The sequence below is a fragment of the Carassius auratus genome, chromosome 25, assembly GCF_003368295.1.
Source record: "Carassius auratus strain Wakin chromosome 25, ASM336829v1, whole genome shotgun sequence".
NCBI lineage: Eukaryota > Metazoa > Chordata > Actinopteri > Cypriniformes > Cyprinidae > Carassius > Carassius auratus.
Window position 1 is genome coordinate 20,996,174 of NC_039267.1, and position 16,111 is coordinate 21,012,284.

At 38.1% G+C, this 16,111-nt stretch overlaps 1 protein-coding gene across 3 annotated transcripts in view; it reads right to left on the minus strand.

Moving 5' to 3' along the window:
* Positions 1-11,562, minus strand: part of LOC113043756 (Golgi apparatus protein 1-like) — a 28,970-nt gene extending 17,408 nt beyond the window's left edge. For 2 of the 3 annotated variants that reach the window (XM_026203333.1, XM_026203331.1), the window contains exons 1-7: positions 11,192-11,562; positions 2,097-2,126; positions 1,090-1,176; positions 796-1,017; positions 487-690; positions 338-409; positions 39-225 (exon numbers count right to left, since the gene is read on the minus strand). In XM_026203333.1, the coding sequence (XP_026059118.1) occupies positions 39-225; positions 338-409; positions 487-690; positions 796-1,017; positions 1,090-1,176; positions 2,097-2,126; positions 11,192-11,464 (1,075 nt within the window). In that variant the 5' untranslated portion in view covers positions 11,465-11,562. The remainder of the gene's footprint in view (positions 1-38; positions 226-337; positions 410-486; positions 691-795; positions 1,018-1,089; positions 1,177-2,096; positions 2,127-11,191) is intronic. The other variant, XM_026203332.1, reaches the window with a different exon arrangement.
* Positions 11,563-16,111: the final 4,549 nt, after the last annotated feature.

Genomic DNA, 16,111 nt, shown 5'->3' on the forward strand with positions numbered 1-16,111 from the left:
CAGATGGGACAGAGCCTGCGCCCGTCCACATCCCTCACCTCGGTGCACGGCTGCCTCCAGACACAGCAGCAGGTACGAGAGCTTGGCCTCTTTGCCGCGAGGCATGGCCGTGTCCATGTTGCAGTGGTATTTACGCAGGTCTGGTTCGCAGGCTTTAGCCAGCGAGTAGCTGACCTTGTAGTCCTGAGCGATCAGCTTCTGCCGAGTGGAGAGAGCGTCCCTGCACTGCCCAAAACACAGACACATGCAAATATAGTCGAGCTGTCATGATTCTCCGTTCACCATCACTATAAACCGTTCTCTGTAACTGCTTGTGCAAAACGAAAACTAGATGTACCTTTTCTGACATGCTCTCCTCAAACTTGTGTTGGAACAGACATTTGTAGACCTTTCCTTCTCCTGCTTGTGTCTGAAACAAACGAACAGAGCACAACATTAGCAACAGAAGTGCACATGTTGAGTGTGTCTTACAGGATCACGGCTTACGTTTCCACAGAAGCGCTCGCGGTCTTCCCGACAGGCGAAGTAGAGATGACGGTCGAGGTGGAAGTCGTCGGAGGAGAGCTCTGCCACACGCATGATGGCTTTCTTACACCCCTCTCTGATGGTGTACTGCCCCGGCTGCTCCTCGGCTTCAGACACCAGAGCTTTTTCCAGACACGCGATCACCTCGCCCTGAGTGTGGATGTACTGCAGAGAACACACGTGTGTGCTCAGGACAGACAACATCCTTTTTTTTTTTTTTATTGTGCTCATACTGCTGCTTTCAGTTACCCACAATGCACCAGGGCTCACCTTCGGTCCAGTTTTGATGGCTCCACATTGCAGTTGGTTGATGTCATACATGCACTTGTCCATGAAGCCCAAGATCAGCCGGTAATCGCTGAAGACGATGCGGGCCATCTTTGTGATGTACTGGTTACACTGGTACTCAGAGATGTTGGCGTTGGCGCGGTAATTTATCAAACAGGACACTATGTAACCCTTCCCACGCTCCTCAGCGGCACACTCCTTAATCTGGAGACAGAGCAGGATTAGAGTGACTCTGTGGTACAGTCTGAGACAGGTTTGTCTTCCATGCACACTCACCCCACTGATGGTGGTCTTGCACACCTCGACGGCGACAGACTCGAACTTCGGATCAGTCGTCAGATTCAGCTTGTAGTTCCACAGCAGCTAGAAACAAAACAGGACGCACGACTGAATCTCACAGTACTGAAGGAATTGTTATAGACCAACTTAAATTATTAGTTTTTTTTTTAATTCCTGAACAACAACAGCTCTAAAATAATTGTTTATTAGGGATATAACGATATCTTTATCACGATAGCAAACTATATGAAACTATAGCTCTTCTGGGCAAAAAGTGCAGTTTTTAAAATATAAAAGGTCTTTAAAGTTGTGTTTTGGGTCATTATGCTTTGGCACAGTATCTGTCAAACAAACTAAAACGAAGCTCAACATGGCTAAATCCCTCTGTTTCGAAGTGTAAAACATTGCACTAGATTTGTAGTTTTCGTAAGCCTGTATCCACTGGACGTGTAGTTTTCCATCAAAATAAAAGATAAGATAGAAGATTTTAACTTTAAAATGTAACATTTAAAATGTTCTTTTCAATTCTTTATTGGTCTCGCTCTCTTTTTTTATATTACAATAAATATTGTATTGTGGACTTCGTATCGTGATATTATTGTTTGATCAGTACATCCCTAACGTTTCTATTTCTGATATTCAATATTTAAAATAAATAAAAATGTAAAAATGAAAACAACCAATTTAGACATTAGCCAAACTGAAAAAAAAAAGAAATCCAAAATTAAACTAAAGATTAAAATACTTTACTTTATTTGAAAGTGAGGTTGTTTATATCTGTTGCATCAAAACAAAAATATAAAACAAAAATAAAAACAAATAAAAACAAACAAATCCAAATGAACAAAATAAAAAAAAACGAAAACAAAGAAAAGAAAAGTAAACCTCACTTTTGTAATATCAACAAATTAAACTCCAGCTAGTTTGTTTGGGTTTAACCATCAACCGTCATTCAGATAAACAACTTGAACCAAAAATAACAGGAATAGTTTGTCAACACTTACATGATTGCATTCTACAGCGATCTCAGTCTCCTAAAGAGAGATGAAGAAGAGAACAGAGAAATTAAAAGTGTTCACACAGACAGAAGTGAAAAGCATAGCCCTGTATAAATCACACTGGTTTTGGGTTCACCCCGATATTTTAGGGGCATTTAAAACATTTTATTGTGCTTAAAAACAAGTAGAATAAGAGCAACAATATAACTGAAGGCAGTGCCTCAAAGAGCATTTTTAAAGTGTTTAACTGCTCAAAACATTGTGAGACCTCAGCAAAACAACAAAAGTCTGAATATGTTTGGCTGTAGTACTGGTGTAAATATTGAAATCCATCCCTAATAAACAATGAACAAAATAGTAACAGATGCTGATGTTTGTAAATGTGCGTTATATTTACTTTTAGGCTTTTAAAATGTATTTGCATTAATTTGTGACCCCAGGTAGAGGCGAGGGGAAAATAGAGATAGTAAAACAGAAATCAGCTTCCTGTTGCACATCCTCGGATGGACTGCTAATATTGAACAAGAGGTTTAGATGAGGACTCTCTGATAATTAACATTTTGTCAAAAATGTAACATTTGAGTATGAAAATTAATTATTAAAACAACCAAATTAATCATTTTAACTTCAGTTTAGGCAGATTAAACAGAATGAGGTGAAAGAATTAAACTTTTCTTGCTTTTTAAAAAAAAAAAAGCCTTTGAGTATCACCAAATTTCAAGAAATCTGGTGGATTTACGTGATTTAAGGCTGGAAGGATTTGTTCACATTCTCTCCTGGAGAATCAAATGTGTGCTGAAGTAAATACTGTGAGTCTTAAATGACAAAGCACACTGTTTAAAGCTAACGTACCAAAACACACTGTTTAAAGCTAACGTACCAAAACACACTGGTTAAATCTAACGCACCAAAACACACTGGTAATTTTCATGCCGATTAAACACAGCTTTCATATTAACTTTACGAAACTCTCTTCCTTGTGCAATTCTCCGGAAGGAACCCGAAAGGTTAAAACATACTGCAATGTTTGGCATGACAAGAAGAACAAGTGTTTTGCAATAATGTGTCGGATGATTCAACATTTAAGTTTGACAAATGTCCGACATTCATTGCAAAATGAAATGTATTTGACAAATGAGCACACAGTAACATAAAGAATTAGAGAGAAGGTCAGCATCTGTAGAAACTGAGAGAGTATGTCTTCAACATTGCCTTTAGCAGCTTTATTCAAAAATAGAGGCCTTTTAATTACCTTTTATTCCTCCGCTGATAAATTAGCTTACTTTTTGATGTGAAAACTTGAGCAGTCAGGAGCAATCAGCATAACAGTAGGGTATGCCTAACCGTGCTGACTTGACACTGATCTTTATATGAACAGCTGAGAACAAGCCCAGACAGACATAGCACAGGACAGCTGTTAACAGCCCGCTGTAAATCTTGATTCCCATGGAGCTAAAGGCCTTGATAAAGCCCCTTTCACACTGCACGTCGGACCCGCAATATTTCTGGAACATTGCCGGGTCGCCTTCTGTGTGAAAGCAAACACGTCCCGGGATTGATTACCGTATTGAACCCGGGTCGGGGACCTAGTAACATTGCGGTAATCGATCCGGAACGAGCGCTGTGTGAACAAAAGCCAGATCTAATTCCGTATCAAAGTGATATTGCGTTATCGCGCGACTCTTTTACCGGCTGTTTTGAAGGAAGATCAACGTTCACGACGAAAACATATGTGCAAACTGTAATGAAGCAGAGATCAGTTAGTTCCTCACTTTCCGCGCTGACGCAGAGATCGTTTGCTTGCTTCAGTTAAAGTATAACGTGCCAAGCGTTGTCGACTCGTACATTACACGTCACGCGCTGATGTCACGTGTCGTTACGGGATCTTCAAGGGTTGTGTGTGAAAGCACGCACATATACCGGGTCATCACTGGCAGTGTGAAAGTGCAAAATCTAGCGACCCGGGAACAATTGCAGGAACACTTTACCCCTGTATTTGCCGGAATGGCAGTGTGAAAGGGGCTCTAGTGTCACAATGTTACTAAAAACAGCCTCCAAATCCAATCAAAGACACAGCAACCTGTTTTGACCTCGGCCTGTGCTGATAGCGTCTTCTTAGCCTTTGATAGATCTACTGGGGTTTATTAACTCGAAAAGGATTTAAAGCTACAGCTTCTCTGGGCAGTTATGCTGCATCGGTCTATACTAATATATATATATATATATATATATATATATATATATATATATATATATGAAGCAATATTAGGATACTGCTTAGAGATCAGTAAAATCACTACTTATTTGGACCGTTGTCACCTCAACGTCATATAAATGGACTGGCGACAAGATCTTTTCTCTAGCTGTGTCAGGTTTTATTTTAGAAAACAGCATTTACCTTTTTGCCTCCAGTAGATAATAAAATATAGAGGTAAACAAACTGTCTCCATTCAGTCTTTATTTATGAGAAGCAATGAGGAACACTGAACAGCTAAATAATTGACCTTACAGTAAGGACTCGCACTGACAGTGACTCTCTAAGGGAAGAGAAAGTCATTCACAGTCTGATAAAAACACAGAAAACTCTGAAGGATATATTCACATGATCATTAAACTATAAAATGTTACAAACTGAAAAATGACCTGAAGTAGATCAAGCGATGACCTCACATGACACACGACACATCTATCAGACCTGACACTGGCAATAAATGGGACACTTCAGAAGTATTATTACACAAGGACCTCAATAATCATATTGCTTCCGCGTTTGTAATCATGCAACGATTCATACGCTGGTTCTGTTTCACCAAACAATGACTAACCCTTGCCAAACAAATAGCAGTCCTCACATATCATGATCCCTCTACAAGTGAACACTGCTCAACCAGTCAGTCAGTTTGAACAAAGGCAGAAATTCAGTATACAAGCCATCCTTGTTCGTACCAAGAATGATAACTATAATGAAACCAACTATAAAGGTTTAATAATCGTTCTAATTATACCCCAACTAGGGTTGTGCCGATAGACGATAGTACCGTGTATCGACGATAGTCAGAAATATCGACGTAAGCGGATTTCTCTGTCGATAGTCAAGATGATATTAGGCGTGTTATTATTTACATGCACACCACACTATAATGTGATGCATGCAAAACACATAGTTTTGGCTGTTACAAAGTCTCCATCCACAAACAGACGTACATCGTCTGCAGATAAAAGGCATTTCATTGCACTTTAACAAGTAAACTGAATGGCCCATATATGTGCAATATTTTAAACGAGCCCTCACTGAGTTTAATGTCACAGTTATGTTAGAACGCATCTCATTCTTGTTTCTGTGGCGCTGCGTCGGTCTCGTCATGAGGCGCGCGGTCCGGAGCGATGTATGACTGATGCATCAGTTCAGTTCAACTTTGCTCCAAATATATGAACTTATCCGGTTTTAATACTTTATATTTAACGTGTTAGTTTATGTCAAATATTAGTGTTAAACTGTTGGACTTCATGAAATCTACTATTGATTTTCACCGTTGACTTATTTTGCAGTACATTTAGACTGATAACTTTCATAGCAGATTTATCACAGGACGCGCGATATGACAGTTTCGGCCCACTATATATGAACTAGCGGTTTTAGATACAGTATTTTTATATTTAACATTACTTTGTCAGTGTGTTTGAAAGTATATTTTTTCGATTATTGGTGATGTTTTGATCTCGGCACCTGCACGGTTTAAAACAACGAATAGTTATGCTATGACAAGAACAAAGAGTCTCTCTCTCTTGCTCTACCCATGCACGATAATATCGTGTATCGTCGATCTCACGGGCTGACGATATGACGATTTGAAAAATGACCATATCGCCCAACACTAACCCCAACACCAACAACACTATGTATAATGATATACCTGGGGCCCGTTTCACCAAGAAGCTTCAACCAACTCTGAGTTTAAACTTGAACTCTGAGTTGACTTACCGTGAGATGGGAAACTCTGAGTTTTCGGTTACAGAACAGCTGAAGGGAGTTGGTTTAATCAACTCTAAATTGTAAACACCACAACTATAAAAAGCCATTATCAATGGAGCGCTGATATAACGATTCACCATGCCAACAGCTCCCGCCAAAAAGCCATCTGCATACCGTAATTTTTCAGATTATAAGTCGCACCTGAGTATAAGTCGCATCAGTCCAAAAATACATCATGATGAGGAAAAAAACATAAGTCGCACTGTACTATAAGTTGCATTCATTTAGAACCAAGAGAAAACATTACCATATAGACGGTTTCAACGGCATCAACATAAACAAACGTTAATGCGCGTGAGCGCTTTTGTGGACCTAACTTAACTTCCGGTAGACTCCAAATAGAATCAATAACAACAGCCAAGTCCCTCTAGAGTAGATATTTTTTGATAACAAACAAAATGTGTTTTCTGTGTGGATCAGGCGGACTTAATGAAAATGTTAATTCATTATTTGCCAGCAGGAGATGTTTTAAAGCAAAGACATAAAGCACTAGAAATAGAGGTTTCCCCAGTAACAGCTGTAAACAAATCAGAGCTGGTACGCTCACACGCTGCTTTATCGCGCATATAACATGCACGTCTTCTTTCAGAAATACAGCGATATAAAAGCACCCGTGCCTCGTTTTGATATTTAAACATAAATGTAAGGAATTATTATTATTAAACGTGCAGTGTGTTACGTTACGTTACTCATGTTTATTTAACGAAGCCTTTTTGAAAATCGATCAGTTTAAAAATTGTCTCCAAAAATAAATAAATGTATGGGAAACACATCCTGCAGCACAACCACCTGAGCCCAACTTCAGTCTACTCATCACTTTGCCTTTAACTGCGTTTGTAGATGGCACCACAGCCAGACCGATATACACAACACAGACCGGAAGTTAACTTAGGTCCAGGCGCGTGCGACCGATGAAACCGTCTATACAGCCGCGAGAGGGCGCTCTATACTGCTCAGTGTAGACTACAGCAGCACTGAACAGCATCTCTGGGAGCATATATAAAATATAAAATAATAATATTAATAATAATATTTTAAGTGCATTTTTCTTATTTTACAAATGATCTGCCAATAGAGTAAGAAAAATACACCAGTGGCTTTTTACACTAAGTGGAATTAACATACTTTATTAGCGATAGATCCTATTTACAGTAGGCTTAGTGCAAGTAGCTCTTGATGCTTTTTACAGAAAAAATGTACAGTGAAAATCGGGATATATTCTTTTTACCATGTATAAGTAGCAGTTCTATAAACAGCCTCTCCCAGTGCCGTCTCTGTGTGTTTGTTTCCATGTACTCGAGCTGTGACCCAGTCAGACTCTGATTGGATGTTCGGCTTGTCAATCTGACAGTCCCAAAACCGGACAGCGTCAGATCGTGTCACATGATTCGAGAACACTTCCTGGTTCATATCTGCTCACAACAACACTGAAACACCTCTGTACATGCGAAATATCCAAATAATAAACCCGCGATTACGATAGAAAAGCTTGGTATGAGATTTTCTTGAGATCTGGGGCATTTTATAAAAAATATAAAAAATGTACAATGCTAACTTGTGCAGCGATGTAAAAGGCTATAAATAGCATATTTTTACAATAGTAAACGACCACCTGTGCTCGCAAAAGAATGTTATTACAAACACTCAATAGGGGTTCATAGTGCCTTTTTAGGAAAAATTTACTAATAATTAAATAAATTGTCTAATGTAGCTTAATGCTAACGTTAGCTCTAATGCTACTAATACCAGGTGCATTTCTTCTTCATAATGCATTTCTGTCACAATAATTCACGTAAGGTCTTAAGAAAATGTTTTGTTAATAACTTCTGATAAATAAGGGCTAAATGCATACAGAGACTGAAGTAAGATCACTGCTTTGTTGCTTTGTAAACATTGAAATTCCACAAAAAAAGCTAATAAAGGTGGAATTAAAACAAAAGAATAATGATGAAAGAATAATGGGGATAATGTGTCATACCTGGCGGAGGTGTGAAAGACTCGTTTGGTGAGAACAATAGAACCATGAAAACGGGGAGTTTTGCAAAGCCAACACAAATATAGAGAACACAGGTACATATGTGAGATCTTACAGAGATGACAAGTGCCATAAATCAATCTGATTAGCCTTCTCTAAAAACACACATGACATGGCCTTAGAAAATATTTCATAGAATTCACAGTTTTACAGGTTTGATTATTAAATTCCTAATGAAGTTTTGAAAGACTTGTGGCTTTAGCTACATTGTATTTCTAAACTCATATCTTACATCAACATTTTTTTAATACATTTAAAAAATATGTTTTTAATATTTTTACATTTGAGCATTTTTTATATTTTTACATTTGAAGTGTCAGCTTTGTGAAATTGTTTTTATTATGTATCTAGTCAGAAAGAATCATGAGCAGAAACATTTTTATTTTGGGTATGTCATTTCTGTATCCAATATTCATTTATATAGCTTAAGTCAACATTGAAAATAAGGGAAATTTCTCGAGTTACTCATCCAAAATACGGGAAATTTCAACATTCATCTTTTTGTTGCTATCCCTCTGATGACAGCAAAAATTTGTACTATAAAACTGCTGCATTACCTAACGTTAAGCGATTTGTGAAGCTAGGTCTAACGTGACTTTAGTTACAGATTGGCGTGAAATCGTGCTCTCACAACAACCACGCTATCTTAAAAAGCCCAAAATCACGCTAAGGTTGCTTTCAAGTAAGCAAAACGATGCTTTGAAAACATCTGTTTCGCTGGAAGGACAAGGAGTAGCAACAGGACAACAACACAGAGACTTGACAGGTCTGATGGAGGGGCTAACGGGATATTTTACAGGAAAATACTAAAACGGGAAGACAGCGGGAAAAGAGCTCAAATACGTGAGAACCCCGGAAAAACGGGAAGGTGGACAGCTACTAACTACACTTTTGAAACACATTGTTAAAAGTCCATGTGTGAATGGTTGTTAGCACTAACGGTTACTAAACTAGCAGCTAGGTAGCGTTAGAGCGCAGCTTACCGGATTACTGTATACTGTTTTGCCGCTGTTCCGGTTCTATGATTTGCAGCTCCTGAACCCATCCATTTGTGAACTGTACATGAGACTTGACTTGTAGCTTCTTAACTATTCTGAAGTGTAGGCGCTCACAAAACAAACAAGGTAGCCGAAGATATCTGTAATGCAAAAGTGCTGCAACAGGTCTCCGTCGGTACGCCACTATTTGTTGGGAATTTCATATGGCTCCAAACCGTTAATAGTGCAGATTTTGTCCACATACCGGTCCCTGGCATCCCTATTTAGCGTATCCCTATAAATCCCACAACCTTTTCGCGATTTTGACATGTTTTTTTCTTTCTCCCAACTCTGCTCTTCTCGTTCAAATTACTGTATGTTTACATTCGCGAAGCTGGCAACATGGCCGCCACGTCCCAGAATGCAACTTGGCGCCCAAGGCCTATTGATGACTGAACGTTCATTTATTCAAATGCCTGTTTGCATGTTTGTGCACAGGCTTTTCTCTGCTGAGCACAAAATAAGATTGTTTGAAGGATGTCGGCAATCAGACAGTTGATGGTAGCTAATGACTTCCATAGTATTTTTTTGTGTTCAACAGAGGAAAGAAACTCTAGGAAACTACATGGCTCCAGACTAAATATTTTTACTAGGAGCACAAGCAGAACATTTTCCCCATTTCAACTGTATTACTGACAAGTGCTTTTATAATAAATGGACTAAACTCAGCGATTACAATGTGCCGTATCCTTTTCATTTCAGAGAGATATGACATTTATATAAAATTATTACACTATTACTATAGTTAGCATTACTGGTTCTCTGCGTCAGCGCTGTTTGATCAGTTTATTATACAGAGATTTCTGTGCATAATTTGAATACTTAAGTTGTCACTAGATTTCGCAGTAATCGTTATTCGTTCTGCGGCGGATTCAAACGCTTCTCACTGGATCTTGCTTTTGATGTTTCCCATATGTGACAGAAATGGCAAAGTGAGATGAACGTTAGGAGTCAAGTTATTAAGTTGATTAATTATTACGAGGTCAAATTTAACTAAATATATATAATGTTGTTTGGAAAGTGCAAACATTTACGATACAAACTTTCATTTCCAAAACAGAAAATCATGTATATTTTTGCATAATTTAACAGAAGCCACTGTGCTCATCTTATTTGCTAGCATTAGGTAATTTCCCGCCCCGCTACTAGTATCGGTGACGACAATTTTCATAACATCACGTCATCGCGCGAACAGTGCAGGTGACGTCACAGCGGGGCTGACTCAGACACCATATTTGGGCGTACTCTGGTGTACTCTTAGTAGGCAGAAAAAAGGGGATTGACACACAGCCTTTAAAGCTGCAGTAGGGAACTTTTGACGCTCTAGCGGTTAATAAACAGAACTGCTTGCGTCTTGCGGAAGAACATCGTAGCCGGAACTACTTCTCTCTGTTTATGTCTATGAAGAATCACAAAGGTACTGGGTTACTCCGCCGCGGTACCCCCGAAGCAATCTAAAATAGTCCGAATATAAACACTTATTATAGGTGTACCCTAGTGATTCAGGACGAGCTAAAAACACGGTTTGGAAAATGGATTCATGGTGTACTCGCTTATTAGGTTCATTTTTCTACATTTTGAACACAAACAAAGTTACGGACCGCAGCTCTGATTGGTTGTTTTTTACCAGGAGTGCATGACTTTCTGCAAATGGCAATAGGACCACTGGGAGGAGCCAGAGGAGCTTGATTTTTTTCACAGATTATCTGTCTCATATTCTACTGTCAGGACATAATGACAGGTTTAATAAATATGTAAAAAATATTTTTTTACAAAAGTTCCCTACAGCACCTTTAACAGGAAGCACTGTTATTAATCATGATAACCGGTTCTTATACCCCTCTATGTTTGACATTGAGAGGCCTTCCTTGTCAATCCGCGACTGGTTTTTAATTATATTAACAAATATCTTCTCACGTCACTCGATTAGTCAGTTCTGTAATCGCCACGCGCTCGCAGACTATGTGTTAAATACAGACTGGGCCGTGTTTCTTACGTCTTGTCGGTCCTGCAGGCACTCGAGCACGGCCAGGTTGTTGTTCCAGGAGTGTTTGGGGCAAATCCGGCTCACGTCCTCCCGACAGGCCGCGTCCTCCGCGAGCTTCCAGCCGCCGCTGAGCAGCGCCGCCGCCTTGTCCTCTCCCGCCGCGTTTCTGCCTCTATCAGGGTTATCCGCGGTGTTTTCAGCGTCCAGTTTGCCTCCGAGAGCGGAAGACATCCAGCCGGAGATGAATATCAACAGCAGCAACTGCTGCATACACGCCGCCATATTCGCGGAGAACTAACTTATGAATCCCACTCATAGACTGTATAAAAACAATCCCACTACAGCCAGGAGCACGTTCATGAATATTAATTAGCAGGCGATGACATCGCGTCGCTTCCTGATAGCCTTAATATTCATGAGATCCGTTAAATCCCGAACTGTAGTAGGCGTGGCCGTAGCCAGGCTTTGAAAATTTGTGAGGTCCAGGGGGATTCTATTATAAGCCCCTTATTATAGAATTGTGCTATAATAACCCCTATAAATACAACTAATTATATACACTAACACTTGAAAAGAGACAGAAATGCAGATTTAAATGTAGATGGTTCGAATCCGCCTTCTGGGGAATTTTTTTTCTCCCTTTTTAAATTTCAAATGACATCAGAAAAGCATTTATTTTCAATGAAAATTATTAAATAAGCAAAAGGTTAAGGGTAGGTATAGGGAGGGCTTTATTGACTCAAAAAGGTTGCTTCCACTAAATTAGACTATTAAATTAGACCAATAATAAATAAGTTATTATTGCATACTGTTTTATAATGTACTAATGAGATGCAGATAATTGCCACTATTTGCAGTAAGTAGTATAAATAGCAGAAAATCCTGATATTATAAATAAAATCTATAAATATTTGCACTTAAATCACAAAAAACAAAAACAAAAAAAAACTTGTAAATGTAAATAGCTGCTGCTTTTTTCGATAACTGCCAAAGTAATGCCGGCGATGCAATGTTAGATGTTGCTGTTAAAATAAACAAAAACCTATAATTAAATAAAATTAACCGAGATTATTCCAATTGTTTTGTTAATTAAGATAAAGTTATAGCTGCCGCAACTTCCTCCTTTATTAACTTTCTAAAGTGTTAAATTTACTGGTAAAACAAATCAAAATACGCCTTTAATAGCTGGATCTGGCAAAACTATTTTAATTATATCAGTATCTTTATTCAGAAAAACTCTCAAAAACCTGGTTCCTGTAACTTTTCCCAGCGAAGACCTGATGCACCAATCACGATCGTTTAAGGTTACAGGACAGTATATTTATATTAATAGAAATTTTGTTTTGTGTTTGAATTACTTTTGAAGTCAAACCATTTTTTGTCTGATAGAAAAAAGAAGAGAATGTGTCTCGAGCTTTGGGCTCAAGAGAGATGCGCCCCCTGGAGGAAGAGACGCATTTATACTCTGCACAAAACTATTATTAACTTGTGATATATTCTGAAGAATTATGGTGATTGACAATATTTTCAGATTTATGGAATGATTATATATATATATATATATATATATATATATATATATATATATATATATATATGCACACACAGAAAATCCCGTTGTAAAACCCTTTAACTATGAGTCAACAAACTAAAATAATGTAGTTTTTTGGCTTTATAATGTTGATTTCTGAAATGTATGTAAATTATTAATAAGATCATTTAAATATATTTAAGGAAACTTGCAATACAAAACAATTATTTTAATATACTATGATTAATGATGGAAAGGGGTAGGTATGGTGAAATCTGGCACTATTCACTTGTGGTGACTAGGGATGGGCATTCGATTAAATTTTCTTAGTCGATCGTCGGGAGAATTAACGATCGACTATCGATTAATCATTAATATTTTTATAATATAATTAATTATTTAATTTTTATAATAAAAAAATGCAATGAATACAAAAATACAGCGTGTTTTTCCTCGGTGAGAGCTTTATTACAAGATCAACTTGTGGCAGACAGTTAAACTACGTTCAGGCAAACCGAACATATATCCGCGTGCATATGCAGTGCTCTAAAGCAGCGGAACCTGCAGCTGCTAGCAGGCGTTCTTAACCCTTTCGAGTCGATTAACGCATATATGCGTTTTGAGTCTGAATAAAGTGCTTCATTCTTTTTTCTGAGGAAATCCATTTCTCAAATCATCAACCACATCACATCTTTTTGGGGTGAATTATGTCTTAGTCCTCTCATCGCGAAGCAAACAGTAAAATAAAATAAAAACTTGAAGAACAGTCTCGCTGCCTTTTCTTCTGTGTGTGCGTATTCAAGCCGCGCGCTTCAGTTTGAATCTGAATAGCGCGTTCAGCGCGGGGGCGTGGTCACATTAAATATAATGAAGGAAGATATGAAAAACAGACATTGCGTTGTTTTCATATGGATTACTTTATCTCAGAATATTTGTTTTTCGGAAGCACTTGTTTAGGTTAAAAGTAGACATTCCAGGCTTTCTATAGATATCTCTCTCATGTCTCTTCGTTGAGTATTCACGGAGTTACGGTTCATTTTAATGAAATGTTTGTACATGACGATCAGCGGAGACAAAGACTGTAGACAGCGCACCTTGTTTGTTATCTTTATTTTATAAGTGCACAAAGGTTTTTTGTTATTATGTCTGTATCCAAAAAAAAACTAGACCCTTTAGAGATTCGATTGATGTATTGCTCTTATCTGTACGATTAAAACTGAGAGTGTAATTTATCAGGGGTTATCAGGAGAAAATGACTCAAAACGCATATATGCGTTAATCGACTCGAAAGGGTTAAAGCCTCATGAAAAATTGCCGGGATGCATAGGTACATCATTTGAGTCGTGGCCGTGTTGTACTTAAACACGGCATCGCAATGTTTGCAGTTAACTAGTTCGCTTTTTAAATCAAAATGGTCCCACGCACCGGCGGCGCCAGGGGGGGTCTTGGGGGGTCTCAAGACCCTGCCAAAAAATGCCTTGACCCCCCATTTGACCCCCCAGCCTCTTCCTGATTAAAAAAAATATATATTCGGGATAAAGATCCAAAAATGTTTCTCTTCAAACTACGCAGAACAATAATAAATAATTATTTCGATATTTATTCATACACTGAACCGAGAACCGTTTCTGTCGGACGCGTCCGATTCGAGAACCGATGAGCTGATGATAACTGCGCATGTGTGATTCAGTGTGAAGCAGACTGACACAGAGCGCATCTGAACCGAACTGATTCTTTTGGTGATTGATTCTGAACTGATTCTGTGCTAATGTTATAAGCGCAGGTAAACTGAAGGCTTAAATGAAGTGCAATCATCGCCAATGACGGCATTACATCGAGCGCAAAAGAACCGGTGAACCATTTTTTTTTCAACTGGTTTATTTGATCGAATTGTCCGAAAGAACCGGTTCACTTGAGCACCTGCTCCTTTGCCCATAAACATTTGTGAATGCCTGCCCATGCCCAATCATAATATTAGTACAATTTATTAATAATAATTTAGCCGTAAATAAAATGACCAACATGATGACCTTCACCTGACTACGACCTCATCCAACCGGGAAGATTCCTCACGCTGCAAGCGCATTTTTTAATTGCTAGAGGATATTTTCAACATCGTGGCAGCTGGTAAGTGGTGTTTCATTCTCAGCGAAGTGATTTTGATGTTTATTTACTTATTATTATTTTACAAGAACGATGTGATGTGAGAACATGCAGATACGTTGTTTATATTGCTGTGTGAAGCCTGTAGTGTAGAAGTAACACTAGCGTGCTGTTTGAGGGAGAAAAGTTTCACAGGCATCGAGGGGTCTGGTCTTTTTTATGTTATTTGAATAAACTTTTATTATATTACAGTACTTATTTATTTTTAACACGTAAAAATAATTATCACAACACTGGTAAGGCTTATTCAGATTTTCTCATTCTCTGAATTATCATTATAAAAATAAAAACAATTTAGAAATGAATTAAAATATAATTATATTTTAAATGTGATGCAAATATTTTTTCTACAATAGCAACAGTGTTTACAACAGCAAGACCACTTTAGCCTGTAAACTCAATAATATCTATCTGGAAATAAATGTAAAAATATCAATGTCAATAAAAATGCATAATATACCTGACATGAAAGTGCAGTGTGAAGGATATGAATAACAAATGTAGCCTGTCATTTGTTTACATTGCAAAGGTGTTTTTGTTGTTTAGTAGCAGTAATATGCAGTTATTAGCCATGTCCACTGTATTTTTTGTTGGTTTTCATGAGACCCCCCTTGAAAAGACCAGGACCCCCCATTGCCCCCCCAATCAAAATTGTCTGGAGCCGCCACTGGTCCCACGCCACACTTCGCCGTGACATCTTCATGATTATTCTTTGAAATCAAAACGGAAGATCACAGATAACCGAGTAGGGTGTCAAATATTGCCCCATGGTGGTAAAATATTTAATTGCTGCCACACAGTGAAATTCATTTAATTGCTTGAAGACTCGCACTACGCAACGCAACCTGCATTAGATAAAAAAAAATGCTTTAGATTAATCGATAACAAATTAACATGATCGAGGAAAATCTTAACGATCAATTATCGATCGTCGATTAATCATGCCCATCCCTAGTGGTGACCGGTTACATTTGTAGTAAAAAAAAATAATTAAATCTCTATTTTAATTACCTAATAGTCATGGGCCAAAATTTAGCACATAACCCTGTTTCTGCGTGACCACTGCAGAGGAACATTTCTTACATTTGTGACACCCAAGAAATAACTTGATGTTGACTCAAATCCCTGTTAAGACAATATATCTGCTTTATTGACTTAAAAAATATATCTTAGTATTTTTCCTACTGATTTAATCGTGCCACTCCTATAGAGATATTTTTAAGGTTCTCACAAAC